The sequence below is a fragment of the Bubalus kerabau genome, chromosome 23 (genome assembly GCF_029407905.1).
Source record: "Bubalus kerabau isolate K-KA32 ecotype Philippines breed swamp buffalo chromosome 23, PCC_UOA_SB_1v2, whole genome shotgun sequence".
NCBI lineage: Eukaryota > Metazoa > Chordata > Mammalia > Artiodactyla > Bovidae > Bubalus > Bubalus kerabau.
Genome location: NC_073646.1, coordinates 1,977,312 through 2,002,876, shown reverse-complemented (window position 1 = coordinate 2,002,876; position 25,565 = coordinate 1,977,312). Strand labels below are relative to the sequence as shown.

Below are 25,565 nucleotides of genomic sequence, written 5' to 3'. Positions count from 1 at the left end.
TTGGTTCGCTGGCTCTGAGTAGAAGTGTGCGTTTTAACAAGTGTTTCATGTGGGCCCGCCATGCAGCACTTGACCACTGAGCTACAGTTTTAAGAACCCCAGGAGCATGGGCTCAGTGCCAGCACCATCTTTTTTGTGAGGGTACTGGGGAGGTTTGCACAGGGCTGCATGGGGAAGTCACCCAGACCAGTAACATTTGCCGGTGAAAAGTGGTGGTCATTGCTGGGGGAGGATCCTGGTGGACTGCGCCTGGTCATGTGCCCACTGTGGGGGGAAGGGGTAGTAGGTGTGATTGGCAGCTGCCTAGAGTAGGGGTAGTACCGCTAGCTCCCTGAGGTGGCTGTTGAGGGTCAGGCCGTGGGAGGTCTATGTGCAGGGGCTGCTGCTTCAGGGGCTGAGTTAAAAAGGAAGAAAATCCACAAGCAACAGAATGAAATTGGACCCCGACCTCACACCACATACAGAACCAACTCAAAGACCTAAACAAAAGAGCTCAAACTATAAAACTCTTAGAAGAAAACGGAAAAATCTTCATGACACGATTTGACAATCATTTCTTGGATGTGACACCAAAAGTACAGGCAGCTAAAAAGGAAAAAAATAAATGAATCAAACGTCAAGATTGTGCATCAGAGGACATTATTACCAGGGTGAAATGGTGACCCACAGAATAGGAGAAAACACAGATTACATATTTGATAAGGGGTTAGCATTTAGAATATACAAAGAACACCTACAATTCAACATCAACAGAACAAACCCAGTTCAAAAACAAGTAAAGGGTCTGAAAAGACTTTTCTCCAAAGAAGACATATAAATGGCCAATGAGCACGTGAAAAGATGCTCAACACCACTAGTCACTAAAGAATCACTAAAGAAATGCAAATTAAAGAGCGTTGGCTGGAATATGGAGAAGGATTGTGCGAGATGGTGGTTACATAAAAGGTTTTTGTGGTTACAAAAAATGTTTTTGGTTCAATTGCCATGGAAAAATCTGGAAGGTGGGAAGGTCCAGGGCTTGCAAGGACTGCATCTGTCTCCCTGAGCTTGGGAGCCGTCCTCAGAGAACCAAACTTCTGGACTTCCCACTCTGGGGGTATCTGTGGGTTGCAAAGCATGCTGGGGAGGCATAGGATGGGTGCCTACCAACTGGGAAAGGGTGGGTCTTTATGCTCCCATGTGTCCTGCAGAAAGCTGAGCCACCAGGGTGAGAAATATTTGATTGTCACGAGCCTTTCTACGAGTGGAGGATAACGTCACCTGGGGCAGCTGGACATTCCTCTCAGTGCAGAAAGAAAGTGGCCCCAACAGAGCCTGGCTCCCAACCCCCATGAAACAGACAGAGGACATGCAGTGGGGGTGCCTTCCTACCTGGTCATAGGTTCGTTCACTCCCTGCCTTGTCATTGAGCCCAGGGTTAAGAAAGGATTGGTTGGTTTTTATTTTATCTTAAGATGGGAGAACATGTTTGCTACCACAAGACAATGAGAGAGAAAGGGTGCTCAGGGTCCGGGCTCCCATGCCCTGCAGGTGGGCACGCCTGCGAACCTTTTCAGAGCCCTCCCCTCCGCGTGAGCCATGATTCAGCGTCTCCCCCTGGCACCCTATCAGACTCAGCCCCCGACATCAGTAGGCATTCTGAGGACCCCAGAGCCGCTGGCCAGGTCAAGTCCCCTGCACTCGGCCCTCCCCTCCCCGCACTCAGCCAGCTCTGCCTCAAGGGCGACGCTGAGGCCCGGGCCGCTGCTGCACCCCTGCGCTCCTCCCCTTCCCTCCCCCAGCACCGCAGCCAGGCCTTCCCCTCCTGCGTCCCCTCCTGCCTGCTTTAAGTCCCAGCCCCCTCCCGGTTCTCTCCCAGCGTCAGAAGGCCGACCCCGCAGGATCTACAGCCCTCGATTCGGGGGCGCTCCCCCGCAACCTGCGCCCAGCTTGGGGGAGGAGCTTTCAGGGTGCCAGGCGGAAGAACCGGGAGACCCGCGGCGCTCACCTGGCTCGGCGGGCGGCAATGTGACCGCGGCGCCTCGCCCTGAGCTCGGCCGCCAGGTGGCAGCAAAGCGCCGCCACCGCCCCAGCTCGGCAGCAGGTAAGGCAGGTTCGACCCCGGCCTGCCGCATTGCCAGTCCAGACTAGACCAGCCGTGTGTTTGCACACTTAGCAGCTGCTGAAAGGAGGCTTCCTACACAGCTGGGTAGGGGGTGTCCCTGTGCCTTGCACTTAAGTAACAGTGCAAACTGAACCGCGCTCTGAGTTTGAAGCCTGATGGCCTTACCTGACCCTAACCTGCCCAGATTCTGGCCTCACTTGTCCTTTCTTGTTAAAGTGGGGTGGGGATGGGAGGGAACAAGGATACTAGGACGTGGAGAGGTGTTGAAGTAGCCACAGCGACTCAAAGGCAAGCCTTTCTCTTGGCTTTAAACTGAGGGATTCTACAAGCAGCTGGCATGTCTCCTTCATCCTCTAATTTGATGTGTTTTTACTGCAGGCTCCTCCAGCCCGGGAACTATCTGTGGGCAGGTGTTCTCTGTCCCCACTCTGAGTGATGAGCTTAGAGCCAACACCAGCGTGCTCCGAGGCCACTGTGACAGTCCCTCCCAGCTTCCTGGAGCTCAGACTCCACGTCCTGGAGGACTCCAGGCCCCAGTGGTGCTCAGGACCGAGTGTGTGTCCCTGAAGCTGCTCTGTCCCTGGAAGCCTGTCCTCGAGCAGGGGGACAGTCTAAGAGGGGCGGTGCCAGAGCCCTGGGGCAGGGAGGGCAGCCCGCCTCCTTCCCTGTGTGGCCCACCACCCATATCCAGGGCCTCTGCCAGGCTCACAGCCTGGGCCTTGTCTGCAGCTCTCCACCTGGTAGGGCTCGTGGGGCTCGAGCAGAGGAGCCTGTGGAGGAGTGGACGTGGAGCCGGGTGGTGGAAGCTACTTGTCAAGGAGCCAGAGCAGCAGGGTGAGGGTGGCTGTAAGGTCAGGTGATAAGGGGGCGGCCCACCCCTGCAGGTTGGGTTTAACATGGAAAGCTCCTTGCTATGTGACCCAGCACCCCCCACTTAGGCGAACACACAGGAACTGAAACCAGGCATTCACACTGAGACATGTCCACATGTGTTCACAGCGTCCCTGTTCACTGCAAGCAAGAAACAGGAGCACCCCACAGGCTCCTCAGGGGAAGACGGGTCAGGAGACCCTTCCATCCAGACAGGGCATGGCGTCCGGCCCACACCCCACACCACGTGGACGCACCCGGCAACGTGCTGAGCCAGCGAGGGAAGCCAGACACTGAAGACCACGGAGCTTGTCTCCCCCTCTGTACAAGATGTTCAGAATGAGGAAATCCACAGGCAGATGGAAAGTGGATGGGTGGTCACCTGGGGTCGGGGGTGGTGGTGCGGGGAGGAACGGGGAGCTGTGCCTTCATGGGGATGGGTTTCCTTTCGTGCCTTGGAAATGTTCTGGAATCAGAAAGAGGTGGGAGTTGAGAAACATTGTGAATGTACTAAATGCCACCGAATCCTTCACTTTAAATGGTTACAATAGCACATTTGTAGTTTATATGTGCTTTACAATAATAACGATGCTAATGGTAATGTTGTCCTGAAATCTCGCCTTCTGGTAACCCCCTCAGTCCAGACGGGTCAGGACAGCAGGTCGCCAGCACACATGGGCCAGACCGGAGCACGTGTGGAGGTCCATGGGCGCCTGGGCAGAGCACACGCACCAAACCAATGAGACAGACAGCCAAACCTGAAGAGCTGGTTGTCCAAGGAGGACCAGAGGCCAGTGACTCACAGCAGAGGAATGAGATCAGGGGAGACAGAGGGGAGACGGCCCAGGTGTAGCTGGGCCCTCGGGGGTGAGGCCACCAGGCAGGACCTGATGAGCGCCCCCACCAAGGTTCTGGGTCCCCGTGGGCCTCAGCCTTGCAGGGAGAGTGTGTGAGCAGGAGAGTTTGTGTTGCAGTTCTGTTTGTGACGAGTGACAGTGCTTTCTCTTCCTATACAGTGCTATGGTTTTTGTTTTTAATCTGGATCTTAGTTAAACATTTGAACAAATTTAAAGACAAAACACGGAACACAGATGGGGGAGGGTTGGGACCCTAGAAACAGAGGTCTTTGCTCCTTGCCTCTCCTTGGTGGCTGCATCCTGCCAGGTGCCCTCCCCTGGGAACTTTTCTGTTGGCATCTGGGGGTTGCAAACTGTGTCCACTCCATCCCCTGTCCCTGCCCACCATGGCCTCAGGGGGCCAGAGACAAATTGGAGACATGCCCTGCCCCTAAGGACTCCCGGAATGCCTGGTGCTCTGGGGGAAATGGCCGGACAGGGGCTGGGCTCAAAACTGAGCTGTGGGGACCCCTCCCAGGGCACTGGGCCCTGAGCCCAGAGTGATGCCAGCAGGTGGGTTGTGGTGGGGGGACAAGGAGACAAGCTTCTGTGGAGATCATAAGGCCCTGACCACCACCCACTGACCATTGCTGCCAATTCTCCAAGCCAGGCTTCAACAGTACGTGAACTGTGAACTTCCAGATGTTCAAGTTGGGTTTAGAAAAGGCAGGGGAACCAGAGATCAAATTGCCAACATCTGTTGGATCATTGAAAAAGCAACACAATTCCAGAAAAACATCTGTTTCATTGACTATGCTAAAGACTTTGACTGTGTGGATCACAACAAACTGGAAAATTCTTCAAGAGATGGGAATACCAGACCGTCTGACCTGCCTCCGGAAAAGTCTGTGTGCAGGTCAAGAAGCAACAGTTAGAACCGGAGATGGAGCAATGGACTGGTCCCAAATTGGGAAAGGAGTGCGTCAAGGCAGTCTACTGTCACCCTGCTTATTTAACGTATGTGCAGAGTACATCATGCAAAACGTTGGGCTGGAGGAAGCATGAGCTGGAATCAAGATTGTGGGGAGAAGTACCAATAACTTCAGATATGCAGATGACACCACCCTTATGGCAGAAAGCAAAGAACTAAAGAGACTCTTGATGAAAGTGGAAGAGGAGAGTGAAAAAGCTGGCTTAAAGCTCAACATTCAAAAAACTAAGATCATGGCATCCGGCCCCATCACTTCATGGCAAATAGATGGGGAAACAATGAAAACAGTGAGAGACTTCATTTCCTTGGGCTTCAAAATCACTGCAGATGGTGACTGCAGCCATGAAATTAAAAGATGCTTGTTCCTTGAAAGAAAATCTGTGACAAACCTAGACAGCGTATTAAAAACCAGAGACATTACTTTGCCGACAAAGGTCCATCTAGTCAAAGCTATGGTTTTTCCAGTAGTCTTGTATGGATGTGAGAATTGGACCATAAAGCTGAGTGACAAAGAATTGATGCTTTTGAACTGTGGTGTTGGAGAAGACTCTTGAGAATCCCTTGGATTGCAAAGAGATCAAACCAGTCAAGCCTAAAGGAAATCAGTCCTGAATATTCATCCGCCGGATTAATGATGAAGTTGAAACTCCAATACTTTGGCCACCTGATGCAAAGAACTGGCTCATTTGAAAAGACCCTGATGATAGCAAAGATTGAAGGCAGGAGGAGAAGGGGACAACAGAGGATGAGATGTTTGGATGGCATCACTGACTCGATGGACATGAGTTTGAGTAAGCTCTGGGATCTGGTGATGGACAGGGAGGCCTGGCGTGCTGCAGTCCATGGGGTCTCAGAGTCAGACACGACTGAGTGACTGAACTGCACTGAACTGAAGATCCTTTAAATGATGGGCCTGCCGTTACTCCTTGTGGCCCCACAGTGGTGCCCAGGCCAGCAGGAGGGAAGAGGAGGGTGACTAGGGACTCAAGATTTAGGTTATGAAGCTCCACCTCTGCATGCATGGTTCTTGTGGACGCTTGTAATGGCAAAGAATGTTGCTGGTTGGCCTGTGCACTTGCCCTCCAGCAGCCCCGTGAGTCAGCCCATCTTCTCCCTCTGCCCGTTGCTGCCCGCTCTCTCTGTCTCCTCCGTCCAGTGTCCAAACACTTGCCCATCAGACACGGACACGACACTGTGGCCTCTTTCTTCGCCTCCGAGTTGATGCCAGTTACTTGTGGCTGCTTGGCCGTGTCTGTGGCCGGGGTTTAGGGACTGAGCGCTGGAAGCCAGCGGGCCCTCCGCTGTGAGTTTGGAGCCCCGTGCGCATGGTGAAAACACTGCGTGCCGGCTGCCCCCTGCTCTGCGCTGGGGCTGCCCGCCCCTGAATTGCCCTCCAGACACCCTCGGGAAAATGAGCAGATTTGCCTGCAGCACCCCACTCCAGTACTCTTGCCTGGAAAATCCCATGGACGGAGGAGCCTGGTAGGCTCCAGTCCATGAGGTCGCTAAGAGTCGGGCACGACTGAGCGACTTCACTTTCACTTTTCACTTTCATGCATTGGAGAAGGAAATGGCAACCCACTCCAGTGTTCTTGCCTGGAGAATCCCAGGGACAGAGGAGCCTAGTGGGCTGCTGTCAATGGGGTCGCACAGAGTCGGACACGACTGAAGCGACTTAGCAGCAGCAGCAGCACGTCACAGTGGGGTTAGAAGGGTTGATGTTTGATGACAGCCACCTCGAATGGCATTTTGTTTCCCTTCTCAGGAGAGTTTTGCCGTCATCACAGACCTGCAAACATTCCTTGTGCAGCTATTAGAGGGGGTGGGGGCACTGATGCGGCTCTAGACTGGCCCCTCCCGCAGTTATCCCTGGGAGGCAGGGATGACTTTCTTTCTCTACTTATTTGTGTTTAAAATATTTATCTTCCATCTCAACACTTTAAGAAACTTAATTTAAAAACCTCTTCAGTTGAAGCTTTTGGCTTTTCCGGGAAGAAAATCACATTATCTGCCAATAATAGTCAGGAGGCTTTTCCCCCATAAACCTCAAACCTCTTGCTTCTGGTTCTGGCTGATCTGATGGCTGTGTTCAGACCATGTCTTTGCCCCCAGTGTTCTCCCTCAGGGTTCTTTTCGGAAGCAGTGGCCCCCGCTCTCTCCCTGGCTCCGCTCCAGTCCGTTTCACCTGATCTGGGCTTGGTGGGGTCGGGAAGTCAGGGCCCAGGCTCAGGCTCGGCCCTGGGGGCCCGGGGCTCCTGGCTGTCACCTCTGTGATGTGTCCCCGTTAGCTGGGCTCTGGGAGCCAACTCCACACCTACACCCACCACCGTGGGTGGACGGATGGTGGGGGGTCGGGAGGAGGCCCCTCGCTCACCCAGAGCTTGTGCCCAGGGCCTGTAGGACCCCTCCCCTCCTGTGTGCAGACTCTCTTCCCCTGATGGCACCCTGGCCACTTGGGATCTGGGTTGTTCTCTGTAGACATCTGAACATCTCCTGGGGTTCTGGGGCCCCCGGAGGAGCAGGAAGGATGCTGGTGACTCTGACCCCCAGAAGGAGTGATGGGTCCCTGGAGACCTGAGCTTGCCAAGTGTGGTGCTGTGACCAGAGGGGAACCTGAGGGTTCCAGCTGGGGTGGTGCGTTGCAGGGCACTGCTGTGGCCCCAGCTTTCCTGGAGTGACCTCCTGCCTGTGCCACAACCCCCACTGCGGCTCCTCAGCCCCTCAGCCCCGGGCAGGAGCCAGGGTGCTGGCGGCACGGGCTGATATCGGACCCTCCCGGGTGTTTGAGGAGGGGGCCCTCACTGCTCCTTCCCCGATGCCCACTCCACTCTGCTGCGTCCTCCACCACGCCCTGCTCTGAGACCTTCCTGCTGGGCCCCTGTCCTTGGCTCAGGGAGCAGCCGGACCATGCCCTCAGGTGGGGCCAGGGTCACGGCCTCCCCGCCTCGTCTCTGTGCAGCTCATTGAACCCAGGAGAGCCGGCTCTGGGTGTCCCTGCCTGAGGCTGTGGCCAAGCAGATGCTGGGTGGGCTCTTCCTGGTGGGCTGCCAAGGGTAGGGGAAGTGGGGGCTTACAGCAATGGAAGGCTACAGGCCGGGGGTCCAGCTCAGGGTGTCCTGGGGGCTCCGGGAGGACCGCCCAGCATCCAGGGTCACCTGCATCCTTGGTGGTGGCCGCGTCCTCCTGTCTCTGCCTCTGTCACCTCCATGGCTGTCTCCTCCGTGTGTCTCCCAGCACCCTCACCTCTTCTTACAAGGACACCCACCACTGCATTGAGGGACCACCTAGCTCCAGTCTGATCTGGAGGGACAGGGTGGTATCAGTCAAATACTTAGGGGTCCCAAGCTGGGGGGTGGGCGACAATGTCTTCAAAGTAGCAGCGGGCGGCGGCACCCTGCCGTTCTTCCCGTTGGGAGTGAAGCGCACTGGTTGCTGCCCAGCCGGCCAGGCGGCTGGTGGAAAAATGGTCACGGTGGGGGGCGTTCTCAACAGGGCTGCTTTAGCCTCCCAGCAACGGACACCAGCGCCCACTCCAATGGCACAATTCTGCCAGCGAGCAACCGGCCCTGTGGACAGAGGCCCACATCGGTGCTTCTGCTCCTGGAAGGACCAGAGGTTTGTTCCTGTGGTGATGGAGGCATGCCCACCTGGGGTTTTGCAGGAACTCAGCTGGCACCACTATCTGAGAGCTTGGGAGTCTGAATCCCGTCCTGTGGCATCAGTGCCCAGACCCACTCTGAGCTTAGGAGGCGAGAGAGAGGCCCACGGCCAGGCACCCGCTGGGCACACCTGGGAGCCACTGGTCGGTGGCCCAGCTGGGCAGTGACACGTCATGGGTCAGGCTGTCCTCCAGGATGAATCCCAGGCAGAATTGCAGGCCTTCTCTGGAGCTGTGTCTCCAACTGTGGAATCAGGGTGCAGGGGCCACGGAGGGAGTTGGGGCCCATGGGGGTGGGAGGGAGCAGGGCTCACGAGGGGAGTGGGGTCATGGGGGAGCAGGGCCCCCGGAGGGAAGCAGGGTGCCACGGGGGGGCAGGGTTTCCCCAGGGGAGTGTGGGGGCCACGCGGGGTGCGAGAGGGTGCAAGGGGAGCGGGGCTTGCCCACTGTTACACTCAGTGGGGACTGGTGCTCCCGGAGCCCACAAGTCTGCACTCTGCAGGGTCAAGGGTCATGGCCCCTCAAAGGGTCCCAGTGTCGTAAGGGTGTCAAAAGCAAAGTCGCGGTTGATGCCTGGCCGTGCTGGGCTTTGTGTCCAGAAGCCCCTGGTCAAGAAGGAGGGGCATCCTGTTGGTAGGGCAGTGACTGACCGCCAGGAGGAGGGCTGTTGTGTCACAATGGAGGGCAGGGGACATGCAGAACATGCTCCTGGCTCACCTCAGCTGTGACGGCCCGGGACTACAGCCCTGGCCAAGACGTCTGTGTGGCCAGACGGAGCTCAGACACCTCAGGGATGGGGTGAGTCTGCGGGTCATCGCCAAAGGGGGTCTAGTGGACAGTGGGGGGCCCTGCTGGCCCCCGGCATGGCCGCAGTGGCTGTGGGCTGAGCCCTGAGCCCCGCTCTCCCCGGTCCTTCAGCTGCTGTCCTCACACACAGTGGACGGTGCTGGACAGGGTGGGCTGCCACGTCCCCCTTCTGGCGAGCACTTGCTGACCAGTGCCTGGGGGGCTGGCAGCTCCTTTGAGGCTGCCTCACTCCCGTCGGCCCCCTGGCTAATCTAGGGTGGTGTAAGGGCTGGCATTTTTTCCTCACGAGGGCTGTGCATGCCCTGGGCCTCCTTGCGGGCAGTGGTCAGCCCTGTAACGCCCTCCACCCAGCCTGGCTCCGTCCACCTGCCTTCCACGGCCCAGTGGGTCATACTGTCTCAGCAACAGCTTCCGAGAACCCCAGCCTCAGAGCAGACAGGGTGCCGTGTCTGTCTGCTGGTGGCGGTGAGGATGGTGGTCAGCTGTGCTCCAGGCAGATGGTGGCGTGCTCCAGCTGCCCCACCGAGCTCAGTGACCTCAGGGGCTGCCCTGTGGCTCAAGTGGCCCGGTCACTGGCGAATGCTGACCCTCAGCCTGCCAGCCTGGGCCAGTGTTCCAGGACTTCATCCAGCAAGCCTGCATCCTCTTCACGTTCTTCTGGGCCTGTTTCCACAGGCCTGGTTGTGCGTTGGCAGCTGAGGTTTTGGATGTCGGGCTTCGCAGGTGGCGCTAGTGGTAAAGATCCCGCCTGCCAATGCAGGAGACAAAAGAGACGTGGGTTCAATCCTGAGGTTGGGAAGATCCCCTGGAGGAGGACATGGCAACCCACTCCAGTATTCTTGCCTGAAGAATCCCATGGGCAGAGGAGCCTGGCGGGCTGCAGTCCCTGGGGTCGCACAGAGTCGGACAGGACAGCATGCATCCACAGCAAAGTGTGGATAGGGGCAGTTCAGTCACTCAGTTGTACCTGACTCTTTGCGACCCCATGAATCGCAGCACGCCAGGCCTTCCTGTCCATCACCAACTCCCGGAGTTCACCCAGACTCACGTCCATCGAGTCAGTGATGCCATCCAGCCATCTCATCCTCCATCATCCCCTTCTCCTCCTGCCCCCAATCCCTCCCAGCATCAGAGTCTTTTCCAATAAGTCAACCCTTCGCATGAGGTGGCCAAAGTACTGGAGTTTCAGCTTCAGCATCATTCCCTCCAAAGAAATCCCAGGGCTGATCTCCTTCAGAATGGACTGGTTGGATCTCCTTGCAGTCCAAGGGACTCTCAAGAGTCTTCTCCAACACCACAGTTCAAAGGCATCAATTCTTCAGCACTCAGCTTTCTTCACAGTCCAACTCTCACATCTATACATGACTACAGGAAAAACCATAGCCTTGACTAGATGGACCTTTGTTGGCAAAGTAATGTCTCTGCTTTTCAATATGCTATCTAGGTTGGTCATAACTTTCCTTCCAAGGAGTAAGCGTCTTTTAATTTCATGGCTGCAGTCACCATCTGCAGTGATTTTGGAGCCCAGAAAAATAAAGTCTGACACTGTTTCCACTGTTTCCCCATCTAGTTCCCATGAAGTGATGGGACCAGATGCCATGATCTTCATTTTCTGAATGTTGAGCTTTAAGCCAACTTTTTCACTCTCCTTTTTCACTTTCATCAAGAGGCTTTTTAGTTCCTCTTCACTTTCTGCCATAAGGGTGGTGTCATCTGCATATCTGAGGTTATTGATAATTCTTCCGGCAATCTTGATTCCAGCTTGTGCTTCTTCCAGTCCAGCGTTTCTCATGATGTACTCTGCATATAAATTAAATAAGCAGGGTGACAATATACAGCCTTGACGTACTCCTTTTCCTATTTGGAACCAGTCTGTTATTCCATGTCCAGTTCTAATTGTTGCTTCCTGACCTGCACACAGATTTCTCAAGAAGCAGGTCAGGTGGTCTGGTATTCCCATCTCTTTCAGAATTTTCCACAGTTTATTGTGATCCACACAGTCAAAGGCTTTGGCATAGTCAATAAAGCAGAAATAGATGTTTTTCTGGAACTCTCTTGCTTTTTCCATGATCCAGCGGATGTTGGCAATTTGATCTCTGGTTCCTCTGCCTTTTCTGAAACCAGCTTGAACATCAGGAAGTTCACGGTTCACATATTGCTGAAGCCTGGCTTGGAGAATTTTGAGCATTACTTTACTAGTGTGTGAGATGAGTGCAATTGTGCGGTAGTTTGAGCATTCTTTGGCATTGCCCTTCTTTGGGATTGGAATGAAAAGTGACCTTTTCCAGTCCTGTGGCCAGTGCTGAGTTTTCCAAATTTGCTTGCATATTGAGTGCAGCACTTTCACAGCATCATCTTTCAGGATTTGAAATAGCTCAACTGGAATTCCATCACCTCCACTAGCTTTGTTCTTAGTGATGCTTTCTAAGGCCCACTTGACTTCACATTCTAGGATGTCTGGCTCTAGGTCAGTGATCACACCATCGTGATTATCTGGATAGGGGCAGGAGCTCCCCAATGACTGTTGATCGACTCACCAAGCTCAGTCCCCATGGGGCCTGAGAAAGGAGGTGCTTCACAGCTCCCTGGACCCCCACCTTGGGGGTAAAGGGGCTCATAGGGGCTGGGGGGGAGTGAGAGGTGCATCCCTGTGAGGAAGCCCCCCACTCGGCCCACTTGTCCACCTTCCCCCCGGGGTCCTGGCCCTGGGTGCCTCACCAGGGGCCCTGCCCTCCCCCGCAGATGCTGTGGCTGCTCTTCCTGACCCTTCCGGGACCGGGGGGCTTCGTGCCTATGTCCCTTGGTGAGTTCTGAGTCCCTGTCCCTGTGCCCTGCCCCGGCCACCCAGATGCCTCCATACCAGTGCAGAGGGGACTGGTTAGTCGACCCCCGGGAGGGACTGAGTGTGTGCAGCCGGGCAGGGGTCCCTGATGGCTCCCTTCCTCGGCTTCCCAGATCCCAACCTGGGGAGGGAGCAGCATGGCACAGTGGGGGTGCACGACGCCCCTCCCGGCCGGTGGCCATGGCAGGCCAGCCTCAGAAGGCACAGCAAGGAGCGTGAGCAGTGGGAGCACGTGTGCGGGGGCTCCCTTGTTCACCCCCAGTGGGTGCTCACCGCGGCCCACTGCATTGGATGGTGGGTCACTCTGCTCGCTGCCCCCGTGGCTGGGGAGGGGAGCGGGGATGGGGGGCACAAGGGGTGTGGGTGTGGGCTGGGGGCCAGGTGCTGGGCCGCACAGAAAGCCACAGCTCTGCCAGCAGCCAGCCCTGTTCCTGCTGCAAGACGAGCCCGGCCCTGCCCCAGCCCAGGCCTCTGAGTGGCTTCCGACCCCTCTCCCTCAGGGAAAGCCCGCAGGCTTCTGCCTTCAGGGTGCAAGTTGGGCAGCTGAGGCTCTGTGACCCACACTGGCTGATGAAGGTGACTGAGATCATCCCACACCCTGATTACAACCACCTCCTGTCTGCCAAAGGGGGTGCGGACATCGCCCTGCTGAGACTGGAGGCCCCTGTGACCCTCTCCCCTCACGTCCAGATGGTCTCCCTCCCACCTGCCTCACTGAGGGTCCCTGAAAAGAAGATGTGCTGGGTGACTGGCTGGGGTGACTTCAGACTCGGAGGTAAGGTTCTGGGAGACCCAGTGGGCATGCAGAGAGACGCTTTATTCTCTGTGATGTGGGGGAATCCTCTCCTTGTTTAGTGGGGTGAAATATACCTAACAAGGGCTTCCCTGGTAGCTCAGCTGGTAAAGAATCCACCTGCAGTGCAGGAGACTTGGGTTTGATTCCTGGGTTGCTAAGATCCCCTGGAGAAGGGAACGGCTACCCACTCCAGTATTCTTGGGCTTCCCGGGTGGCTCAGTCGGTAAAGAATCCTCCTGCAATGTGGGAGACCTGGGTTCGGTCCCTGACTTGGGAAGATCCCCCTGGAGGAAGGAATGACAACACACTCCAGTACTCTTGCCTGGGAAATCCCACGGACAGAGGAGCCTGGCGGGCTACAGCCCATAGGGTCACAAAGAGTCGGAAACAACTGAGCGACTAAGCACAGCACATACCTAACAAAGTTTTGCCATCTTAACCACTTTTAACTGTACATGAAGTACATTTACATGATTGTACAACCCTAACCGCCATTGGCCACCAGAACGTCCCCCCACAGAGGCGCCATCCCGCTCAAGCACTGGCTCCCCTCCCCCAGCCTCTGGTGCCAACACCAGCTCTCTGTCTCTGGGGATTTGCCTGTTCTGGAAGCTTCCTGTAAATGGAATCATACAATGTATGGTCTTTTGTGTCTGGCTCATCTCATTGAGCATGTTTTTAAGGCTCATCCACATTGTAGTGAGTCTCAGCGCTTCGTTCCTTTTTTACGGCTGAGCTCAAACTACCGCACAATTGCACTCATCTCACACACTAGTAAAGTAATGCTCAAAATTCTCCAAGCCAGGCTTCAGCAATACGTCAACCGTGAACGTCCAGATGTTCAAGCTGGTTTTAGAAAAGGCAGAGGAACCAGAGCTCAAATTGCCAACATCCGCTGGATCATGGAAAAAGCAAGAGAGTTTCAGAAAAACATCTATTTCTGCTTTATTGACTATGCCAAAGCCTTTGACTGTGTGGATTACAATAAACTCTGGAAAATTCTGAAGGCGATGTGACTACCAGACCACCTGACCTGCCTCTTGAGAAACCTATATGCAGGTCAGGAAGCAACAGTTAGAACTGGACACGGAACAACAGACTGGTTCCAAATAGGAAAAGGAGTACGTCAAGGCTGTATATTATCACCCTGCTTATTTAACTTATATGCAGAGTACATCATGAGAAACGCTGGACTGGAAGAAACACAAGCTGGAATCAAGATTGCCGGGACAAATATGCAGATGACACCACCCTTATGGCAGAATGTGAAGAGGAACTAAAAAGCCTCTTGATGAAAGTGAAAAAGGAGAGTGAAAAAGTTGGCTTAAAGCTCAACATTCAGAAAACGAAGATCATGGCATCTGGTCCCATCACTTCATGGGAAATAGATGGGGAAACAGTGGAAACAGTGTCAGACTTTATTTTTTTGGGCTCCAAAATCACTGCAGATGGTGACTGCAGCCATGAAATTAAAAGACACTTACTCCTTGGAAGGAAAGTTATGACCAACCTAGATAGCATATTGAAAAGCAGAGACATTACTTTGCCAACAAAGGTCCATCTAGTCAAGGCTATGGTTTTTCCAGTGGTTATGTATGGATGTGAGAGTTGGACTGTGAAGAAGGCTGAGCGCTGAAGAATTGATGCCTTTGAACTGTGGTGTTGGAGAAGATTCCTGAGAGTCCCTTGGACTGCAAGGAGATCCAACCAGTCCATTCTGAAGGAGATCAGCCCTGGGATTTCTTTGGAGGGAATGATGCTGAAGCTGAAACTCCAGTACTTTGGCCACCTCATGCAAAGAGTTGACTTATTGGAAAAAACTCTGATGCTGGGAGGGATTGGGGGCAGGAGGAGAAGGGGATGATGGAGGATGAGATGGCTGGATGGCATCACTGACTCGATGGACGTGAGTCTGGGTGAACTCCGGGAGTTGGTGATGGACAGGGAGGCCTGGTGTGCTGCGATTCATGGGGTCGCGAAGAGTCGAACACGACTGAGCGACTGAACTGAACTGAACTGAATATTCCACTGTGTGGATGAACCACATTCTGTGTATCTGCACCAGTTGATGGATGCCTGAGTGTTTGCTGGTTTTTGGCTCCTGTGAGTCAAGCTGCTATGAGCCTGAGGCTGCCAGCACCTATTAAAGCATCTATTTTCAATTCTTCTGGGTCTAGATCAGGTATGGAATTTCTGGGTCGTCCTCTAATTCTATGTTTGATCTTTTGAAGGGGATTCCCCTTTGAGCTGAATGTATCTGAGGCCTAGGTCTCAGATGGGCAGGTGTGTGGGATACTGGGGACTCAGGGCCTTTATTCTCTGCCAGGTCCCAGCAATTACACCCATGGTTCTCATGGGTCCTCACCATGACCGCCGGGGTGGACCTTGACTGTCCTCCTGCAGACGAGCAAACCTGGGATCGAGAAGCTAGGGCCTGCTCCTGGGCATGTACCTGAAGAAGCCAAAATTCAAAAAGATACCTGTGCCCTGATATTCACTGCAGCACTGTTCACAGTAGAGCCAAGACATGGAGACAATCCAGATGTGCATCAACACATGAGTGGATAAAGATGTGGTACACGTACACCATGGAATATTACTCAGCCGTAAAAAAGAACGAAATAATGTCATGTGCAGCAACACGGACGGACCTAGAGATTGTCATACTGAGTGAAGTCAGGACAGAAAAAGACAAATATCTTGTGATATTGCTTATATGTGGAATACTAAAAAATTGTACAAATGGTTTACAAGACAGGAATCATCACAGATATAGAAAACAAACATGGTTGCCAGGAGAGAAAGGGTTGGGGAGGGATGAAACTCACTGCTGCTGCTAAGTTGCTTCAGTCGTGTCCGACTCTGTGCGACCCCATAGATGGCAGCCCACCAGGCTCCCCTGTCCCTGGGATTCTCCAGGCAAGAGCACTGGAGTGGGTTGCCATTTCCTTCTCCAATGCATGAAAGGAAAAGTGAAAGTGAAGTCGTTCAGTCGTGTCCAACTCTGTGCGACCCCATGGACTGCAGCCCACCAGGCTCCTCCACCCATGGGATTTCCCAGGCAAGAGTGCTGGAGTGGGGTGCCATTGCCTTCTCCATAAAACCCACTGCTATATATAAAATAGATAACTAACAAGAACATACTATATAGCACAGGGAACTCTAGTCAATACTCTGTAATGACCTACATGGGAAAAGAATCTAAAACAGAGCATCTTTATATATGTATAACTATCTACTACTTCTACTACTAAGTCGCTTCAGTCGTGTCTGACTCTGTGTGACCCCATAGATGGCAGCCCACCAGGCTCTGCCATCCCTGGGATTCTCCAGGCAAGAACACTGGAGTGGGTTGCCATTTCCTTCTCCAATGCATGAAAGTGAAAATTGTAAGTGAAGTCGCTCAGTCATGTCCGACTCTTCGCGACCCCATGGACTGCAGCCTACCAGGCTCCTCCATCCATGGGATTTTCCAGGCAAGAGTACTGGAGTGGGGTGCCACTGCCTTCTCCATAACTATCTATATATAGGTATAACCGAATCACTTTGCTGTACACCTGAAACGGATACAACATTGTAAATTAACGATTCTCCAATAAAAAATAATTAAAACAAACAAACAGAAAAAGAGAATCTGGGGTCTGCCGTGGTCTCAGATGTCAGAAGGTGCAAACTTGAACCCATGTGGCTCAGAGCACTTGTCAGGACAAGGGCTTGCTACGTCCCTTCTCCAGGGAAAAAGAACTCCCAGAAGAATGCCGTCCTGGGTCGTCCTGTCCTTAGGCTTATAGAGCCCTGCGTCCTGGTGCTGGGTGGGTTTAGTGGCCGTGGGGAAGCTGAGCCCCAGGGCCCCAGGGTGCTGGTTCTGGACCCAGGGTCAGGGTTGGCAGTGAGGACCTGGAGCCCACCGCTGACACCCCAGCATGGAGCAGAGTGAGTGCCTGCCCTCACCTGGCCCCCGACCCCCGACAGGGCCGCTGCGCCCACCCCACCACCTGCAGGAGGCGGAGGTGCCCATCGTGGGGAACGAGGTTTGTAACCGGCACTATCAGAACTCCTCTGCAGACGCCGCCCATCAGATCATCAAGGACGACATGCTGTGTGCGGGCAGCGAGGGCCGGGACTCCTGCCAGGTGGGACCCAGGCCCGCTCCATCCTCCCGCCCCTCCTCGCCCACGAGGGGCCACTGCAGGGCGCTGAGGGCCACCTCTCCCGCAGGGTGACTCTGGGGGCCCCCTGGTGTGCAGCTGGAATAACACCTGGGTCCAGGTGGGCATTGTCAGCTGGGGAGACATCTGTGGCCATCGCGACCTCCCTGGGGTGTACACCCGGGTGACCAGCTACGTGTCCTGGATCCGCCAGTACGTCCCGTTCCCTGGACCCTAGATGGGGTGGGGGTGGGGTCTGCACGACGAGAAGACTGCCAACCCTTCTGGCCAACACCCTGCTTCTTTCCCAGGGCCAGCCTTGCCCTCCCAATCCCCCTTCCCCTCGCCCTGGGAGGGAGAGACAGCGAGAAGCCCCGTGCGCTGCTGTCTCCCAGCAGTGTGGTGGCCCCTGGCCTGCTGCTCACCCTCTGTTTCCCATTAAACTCAGAAAAGCCAGCCCCCGACTGTGGTTTGGGATCGCGGCGTTGTGCTTGCTGGAGGGAGCCGTAGAGGGCCCCTGGAGGGGTCCTTGGACTCTGGCGCCAGGCTGGGTTGCCACGGTCTGGGGGTGGGGACATTTCCGAGAAAGTTTTCTGGGAGCTTGCAGGGGAGGGTTAACCTTGCCGCTGGGTGCATCCCTTTCCAGTGAGTGCAGGGCAGTGACTTTGTTCTGATCACATCCCGCCCGGCCCCCCCCACCAACCCAATGCCTCCTATGACGTTGGTTCAGGACTCTCACCCCCAAGAGGGGTCTCTGGAGCATGTTCAGTTCAGTTCAGTCACTCGGTCGTGTCCGACTCTTTGCGACCCCATGAATTGCAGCACACCAGGCCTCCCTGTCCATCACCAACTCCCGGAGTTCACTCAAACTCACATCCATTGAGTTGGTGATGCCATCCAGCCATCTCATCCTCCGTCATCCCCTTCTCCTCCTGCCCCCAATCCCTCCCAGCATCAGAGTCTTTTCCAATAAGTCAACTCTTCGCATGAGGTGGCCAAAGTACTGGAGTTTCAGCTTCAGCATCATTCCTTCCAAAGAAATCCCAGGGCTGATCTCCTCTACAATGGACTGGTTGGATCTCCTTGCAGTCCAAGGGACTCTCAAGAGTCTTCTCCAACACCACAGTTCAAAAGCATCAATTCTTCGGCGCTCAGCCTTCTTCACAGTCCAACTCTCACGTCCATACATGACCACAGGAAAAACCATAGCCTTGACTAGACAGACCTTTGTTGGCAAAGTAATGTCTCTTCTTTTCAATATGCTATCTAGGTTGGTCATAACTTTCCTTCCAAGGAGTAAGTGTCTTTTAATTTCATGGCTGCAGTCACCATCTGTAGTGATTTTGGAGCCCAGAAAAATAAAGTCTGACACTGTTTCCACTGTTTCCCCATCTATTTCCCATGAAGTGATGGGACCGGATGCCATGATCCTCGTTTTCTGAATGTTGAGCTTTAAGCCGACTTTTTCACTCTTCTCTTTCACTTTCATCAAGAGGCTTTTTAGTTCCTCTTCACTTTCTGCCATAAGGGTGGTGTCATCTGCATATCTGAGGTTATTGATATTTGTCCCGGCAATCTTGATTCCAGCTTGTGCTTCTTCCAATCCAGCGTTTCTCATGATGTACTCTGCATATAAGTTAAATAAGCAGGGTGACAATATACAGCCTTGACGTACTCCTTTTCCTATTTGGAACCAGTCTGTTGTTCCGTGTCCAGTTCTAACTGTTGCTTCCTGACCTGCATATAGGTTTCTCAAGAGGCAGGTCAGGTGGTCTGGTAGTCACATCGCCTTCAGAATTTTCCAGAGTTTATTGTAATCCACACAGTCAAAGGCTTTGGCATAGTCAATAAAGCAGAAATAGATGTTTTTCTGAAACTCTCTTGCTTTTTCCATGATCCAGCGGATGTTGGCAATTTGAGCTCTGGTTCCTCTGCCTTTTCTAAAACCAGCTTGAACATCTGGACGTTCACGGTTGACGTATTGCTGAAGCCTGGCTTGGAGAATTTTGAGCATTACTTTACTAGCGTGTGAGATGAGTGCAATTGTGCGGTAGTTTGAGCATTCTTTGGCATTGCCTTTCTTTGGGATTGGAATGAAAACTGACCTTTTCCAGTCCTGTGGCCACTGCTGAGTTTTCCAAATTTGCTGGCATATTGAGTGCAGCACTTTCACAACATCATCTTTCAGGATTTGAAAGAGCTCAACTGGAATTCCATCACCTCCACTAGCTTTGTTTGTAGTGATGCTTTCTAAGTCCCACTTGACTTCATATTCCAGGATGTCTGGCTCTAGGTCAGTGATCACACCATTGTGATTATGTTGGTCATGAAGATCTTAGGAGGGGCTTTAACCCAGTAAGTGAAGGGGTGGCCCTGATCCCACCCTGTGCATTTCAGGGACGCAGGTGAGATCAGAGCTGCCAGTACCTGTGGAGGGTTGCCCCAGGGACTGGCCCATGAGCCCTTCTGCCCGTCCCCCTTTCTCTCCCTGAGGCTGATACTCAGCCTGGAAAATCACTCCCACTTGGGACCTGGAGGCGCCCAGGGACACATGGATCCTGCCCCTTTCCGTAGCATGTACAAGTCTGGGGTCTGGCAGCGGGTGGGCCCCCAGCCCCGGCAAAGTCCCCCTGGAGACACTAGGGCGCCCCCCCACACATCTGTGTCCAGGCCTGGGTCCTGGGGGCAGGAAGCACCCAGCATGTGTCCTGGGGACTCGAGGCCTGAGGATCAGGGCGTTCCAAGGGGTCAGGGCTGAGATGGGGCGGGACACACAGGGTAGGGAGCGGCCCCCTCTATGAAGTGGGCACGTGGCTCCCCTAGTGGGCAGAGTGAGGCCCTCCCCAGCTCGGAGGGCTCCCATGGGCACCTTGAAACCCCAGGGAAAGACCCTACGAGACTGTGGAGGGCCTAACACCATGGTGGGCAGCCTCAGACGAGGCTGGACAGTGGGTGGAGACCACCACCATTGGGAACAGGTGGTTCCCAGAGGGAAAAGGACCGTGACACTGGCTTCCCAAGGCCGGGAGCTGCACCCCTTCTGATACAGTCCTCCTGGGCTGTGGTCCTCAGGGGGAGGGCCTGGCCAGGCCACCCTTGGCCATCCCGACACCTCCAAAACTCTCTGTGTGCCCTTTACTGCCGCCCCCTCCCTGCCCAGCTCTCAGCCGCAGCCTCTGGCCTCCAGGTTGCGTCCGTCGTCCAACACTCTCTGCTGCGTGAACATACCACTGTTTGTTTCCATGTTGTTTAATTAATGTATTGGCTGCACCGCATATGGGATCTTAGTCCCTCGACCAGGGATTGAACCTGCGCCCCTGCTTTGGCACCTTGGAGTCTCAACCACTGGACTACCACGGAAGTCACCTACCTGTTTATTTTTATTTGAACTTTCTTTCCTTTTTTTTTTTTTTCAACCTGAATTTACCTGCTCAGGACATTGGTGCTGTTCCAGGTCTCTGGTGAGTGTGTATCAGGCTAATCTTTCACACTGGTTTGTGTGGGAATGTGTGTCCATTTCTCTTCTCGGAAAGCCTGCGTTTTGCTCTGTAGCCCTTGACTTTGTCATTGGCCTTGAAATGCCATTTTAACAGGTTAGCGCTTATTTTAACCTGCATTTTGCTAATGACTCAGTCTGCTGTGCGTTTTCATGTGCTTCCTTGGCACCCTGCTAGCTTCTCTTGCAAATGCTTTCTCTACTTGGGCTTTGTTGGGGCAGTTCGACCGCAGGTTGGAAGACAATTTGAAGACACAAAGTACTGCAGTAGGGAGGGAGCTCATTAAGAACAAAAAGCAGAGATAATGCAGGTGCTGCGAGCACCTCAGGCCAACCTCCTCACAGGCCAGGGAGAGTCGACAGTTTTCATGGGTTAGTAGCCATCTTTTACAGCCTCAAGACAGAAAATTCCTGCTGGAAGATTGGCATTAGGTAATTGGTTAAGTTCAGGCGGTAAAGAATGCCTGCAATGAAGGAGACCCGGGTTCGATCCCTGGGTCAGGAAGATCCCCTGGAGAAGGACATGGCAATCCACTCCAGTGTTCTTGCCTGGAGAATCCCATGGACAGAGGAGCCTGGCACGCTGCAATCCACGGGGTCACAAAGAGTCAGACACAGATAAGCGACTAACACTTTTTATTTTAGGGCACAGTATGTTGACTACTTGGGTGGGCATCTTTGCCTAATTTGGGGTGAGAAAATTTGCTGGTGATGATCGGGGGGGGGGGTGTCTTTTCCCAATGGTTACAAAGGGGCTCAGTCAGCTTCGGAGGTGACCTTGGCTCTGGGCCTTGGCTCTTGGCTTCTGTGGCCTTGGGACGTGACCTTGGGACAAAGCCTTGAACCTGTGGCCTTGGGGCAGGACTCAACACATTTTTGTTTCTCAGGATGGTGTCTGGGGAATTCTTTATCTGTTCTGGATACAAGTATTCATGCTTTGCGATTACTTTCTCCCTGGGACTCCTCACCCCATTTTCTCGGGAGTGTTTTTTGGGGAGCGTAGGTTTCTGCTTTTGATGCCATCCAGCATGTCCCCAAGGTTCTGTCTGTGGCCCGTGCTCCCCTTTGGCGGGGTTTTGCCTGTAGCGTCTTTTCCGTCCCACACTCTCGTGAGTGGCCTGTGTCCGGGGTATTTCTGTGCTGGTGTGTAAACTGGAGAGCTCACTGTTATTGCCTTGATGTCATATAATCACTGACGTCCTCAGACTGGCTTCTACCTCCTTAACTTACTAATTTGCATTGTCCCAGCATTTCTCAGAGAAGGCAATAGCACCCCACTCCAGTACTCTTGCCTGGAAAATCCCATGGACGGAGGAGCCTGGTAGGCTGCAGTCCATGGGGTCGCTAAGAGTCGGACACGACTGAGCGACTTTACTTTCACTTTTCACTTTCATGCATTGGAGAAGGGAATGGCAACCCACTCCAGTGTTCTTGCCTGGAGAATCCCAGGGACGGCGGAGCCTGGTGGGCTGCCGTCTATGGGGTCGCCCAGATTCAGACACGACTGAGGCAACTTAGCAGCAGCAGCAGCAGCATTTCTCTGCCTTCTCCCCTTTTTCTTCTAGAACAGGCATCTGTGCATAACCCCGATAAGAGAAGATGTTGATCGGCCGTTCATCTCCTGTCTCACGTGCCCTGAATCGGCCATCTGGACAGCATCTAGACTGTTAATTCTGGGTCATTGTGGCTGCCTATCTCATCGTTCTCTTTGATGGCATCTCTTTTAAAAAGATAAGAGTGGCCTTGATGATGAGATTTTATTTCCTTTGCCGAGTGTATCTCTTGGGACATTTGCCTGTTATTGAGCTTTACTGTAATTGATTCAAAGGTCTGGGATGTGGTGTTTCTGAGAATATGCTTGTGTTGCCCTCTTCCTCAAATGGCTGTTCGCTTGCTTCTAAATTGTCTTCTTCACCACTCTGAAAGATTACTTGCCTGTCAACTTGCATCTGCCGTTACTGTGGGATCATCTGATACAACTACTGATTTTTCAAATGAGCTGTGACTCCTCAGACTGTTAGACATGGTCGGGATCCCCTCCACCTGCCCAGCCTGCCCCTGGGGGTGCCGCCTGCTGTTTTGGCTTCGGTTCTGCCCTGAGATGAAGATTTAGGGGAGGCTCCCTGTGGAAGGGGAGGGAATCCTGGCAGGGAGGGAACAAGAGCTGGTGACACAGGTGTGGAGAGAGTTCCCACTGTGGGTTCAGGAGCTTTCTCTGCCAAGGCTCTTCTGGAGTCAGGAGAACATATCGTTCTGTGACATCTCTCCAGAGGGACTAGGGAGCCGTCGGTGGGTGGACCCGCCTGACATCGGTCCTGCTGTGAAGCCGCACCGAAGGCAGGGCCAGGCGTGAGGCTTTCTGCTGGGATGAGTCTCCACCTGTGGATGGAGTGGCTGATGCAGGCCTCCGTCCTCGAGGATGGAGAGGAAGACGGGTCGCGTGCCCCTGGTCTCACCGGGAGTGTTTGACAAGAGCCAAGTTTTGAGCTGCTTCCCATTGTCTGGATGGGATTTATGCTGGAGAATGGGGGTTTGAGGTGCTTGCAGGTTGAGGACCAGGTGCGGAGGGGGAGCGATGGGGAGCGGGGGTGCCAAACCCAGGCCACATGCTGCCACGTGCTGCTGGGAACAGGCCAGGAACCTCAGCCTGAGAGACAGACTGCAAGTACCAAGGGGGCGGGTTATAGACTAAGAGATGTAAGGCGAGCATTTGAAAGCTGGTCCCCCGCCAAGTCCCCGGGAAGCCCTTTTGAGGGCATCTAGAAGGGGCCGTTTGCACCCTAGATGGGTGAAGACTGAGGAGACGGTGCCTGGAGGTGGCAGCAGCAGGGAGCAGATGCTCTAGGGCTGATGGCAGGTCCCTCTGCCCTGCAGGGTGGTGGCTCAGGAGCCAGGCCGCTGCCCTTGACCCTCAGGGTGGGGAGGGGAGGTGGTAAAAGAGCGCACCAGCAATTGATTCAAATGGAAACACTGTTTATGTTCGTGTAGGCAGAATCTGGACGTGACCTGAAAGCCCTTCTGCTGGAGATGAATGACTGTGGGGGGGCCCTGTCGCCATCCAGGCAAGCAGGCAGATGCTGGAGGCCGCGATGCTGGTGTCACCGCAGGCGGGGGATGAGCCGCGGGGTCAACCACTGGAAACACCACGCAGGCGAAGCAGCGCTCGCAGTGGTGAGGGCGCGGCCTGCGGGCTTCAGACAGGGAGGTGGGCTCCTCTGCAGCATGTGCAGCGTGTTCAGGGCAGAGACGCCTGGTTGACGGCCATCATGATGAAGTCTACAATAGCGCGTGCTGGGGAGGCTGTGAAGGGAAGGGGAGCCTCCCATAGTCGGTGGGAATGTAAGCTGGTCAGCAACTGTGGAAGACAGTATGGAGGTTCCTTAAAAACTGAAAACAGAGCTACCACCGTGCACGTGTGCTGGGTCACTCTAGTCATGTCCCACTCTTTGCAGCCCCATGGACTGCAGCCTGCCAGGCTCCTCTGTCCATGGAGATTCTCCAGGCAAGAATAGTGGAGTGGGTTGCCATGCCTTTCTCCAGGGTATCTTCCCAACCCAGGGATTGAACCCACATCCCTTGTGTCTCCTGCCAAGAGCAGGTGGGTTCTTTACCACTAAGCCACCTGGGAAGCCCCGGTGCTACCATATGACCTAGCAACCCCACTCCTGGGCATGTGTCCAGACAAAAATCTAGTTTGAAAAGATACACGCACCCCAATGTTCACAGCAGCACTAACACAATAGCGAAGACTTGGAAGCAAACTAAATGTCCGTGAACAGATGACTGGATAAAGATGTGGTGCATATACATGATGGAATATTACTCAAGCATGAAAAAGAATAAAATAATGCCATCTGCAGCAACATAATGGATCTAGAGATATCATACTAAGTGACATGTTAGAAAAAGACAAATACCATATGATATCACTTTTATATGGAATCTAAAATATGATTCAAATGAACTTATTTATAAAACAGAAACACTCACAGACATGGAAAACAAACTTTTGGTGACCAAACAGGACCAGGGAAGGAAGGGATCAGTTATGAGTTTGGGATTAACAAATCCACTTTACTGTGTATAGACAGCCAATAAGGATCTCCTGTATGGCACAGGGAATTATATTCAATGTCTTTTAATAATGTATAATGAAGAATACAAAAAAGAATGTGTGTATGTGTGTAACTGAGTCACTTTGCTGTACATCTGAAATGAACACAGCACGCCCCCAACCCTAGGCCTTGCTGCCCTTCCCCGGCCCTCCCTGCTGAAGACCTGTATGAGCAGAGAAGAGCCTGCAGGCGAGAGCCCAGCATCTCCCTCCTCCCAGGCCTGGGGATCCTGGGCTCGGCTGTGAGGCAACCCGGGCTGGGCAAAGCCCCGCAGATCGGGCGGGAGTGTGTCTCCTCCCAGTCCCGGTGCTGGACGTGGAGACCTGCTGGGGCAAGGCTGGTCCTCCGGAGACCTCTGCCCTCAGCCTGCACATGGCACCTTCTCCCCGGGTCCTCCGAGGTCTCTCCATGTGTGTCTGTGTCCTTCTCCTAAGGACACCTGCCATGTTGATTAGACCGTCCCCCTGATGACCTCTCTAACAACCCCCTCTCCAAATACAGTCACATCCTGAGGAATGGGGGCCGGGGCTTTAACACAAATGCAGGGGATATCACACAGGCCACACAGGGGACCCAGGCTCCCTGGAGAATTGGGAGAAACACCTCCGGCCCTCCTGAGTCTGGCTGACTTCTCTCAAATGCACGCACCTCCCCACACACAGGGGTCCCTCTGGACCCCAGGCTCTCCTAGAAGACACCTCGCAAGTCCAGGCAGAGAGGTGCCAGCTCCCAAGGGGTTGGGAACTGGGACCAGGGAGGGGCCCAGGGAAACCCTCACCCCTCATCCTCTGATTCTTTCCCGACCTCAAACCTGAGAACAAACAGGCCCTGAGCTGACCCTCCACCCTCCATGCCCCAAGATCCATCCTGCCTTCAGAGGCTATGGTCAGGGCAGCACTGAG

The 25,565-nt window shown here is 54.0% G+C and overlaps 1 protein-coding gene across 1 annotated transcript; it reads left to right on the top strand.

Annotated features, from left to right (window-relative positions):
- The first annotated feature begins 1,134 nt into the window (after positions 1-1,134).
- LOC129638141 (mastin-like) lies at positions 1,135-17,290 on the top strand. The gene is made up of 11 exons (XM_055562707.1): positions 1,135-1,159; positions 1,859-2,083; positions 2,834-2,938; positions 3,104-3,164; positions 8,036-8,273; positions 9,618-9,731; positions 12,009-12,069; positions 12,222-12,402; positions 12,609-12,883; positions 16,877-17,037; positions 17,123-17,290. Exons 1-11 carry the CDS (start codon positions 1,135-1,137, stop codon positions 17,288-17,290), a joined length of 1,614 nt encoding a protein of 537 aa, XP_055418682.1.
- The last annotated feature ends 8,275 nt before the right edge of the window (positions 17,291-25,565 follow it).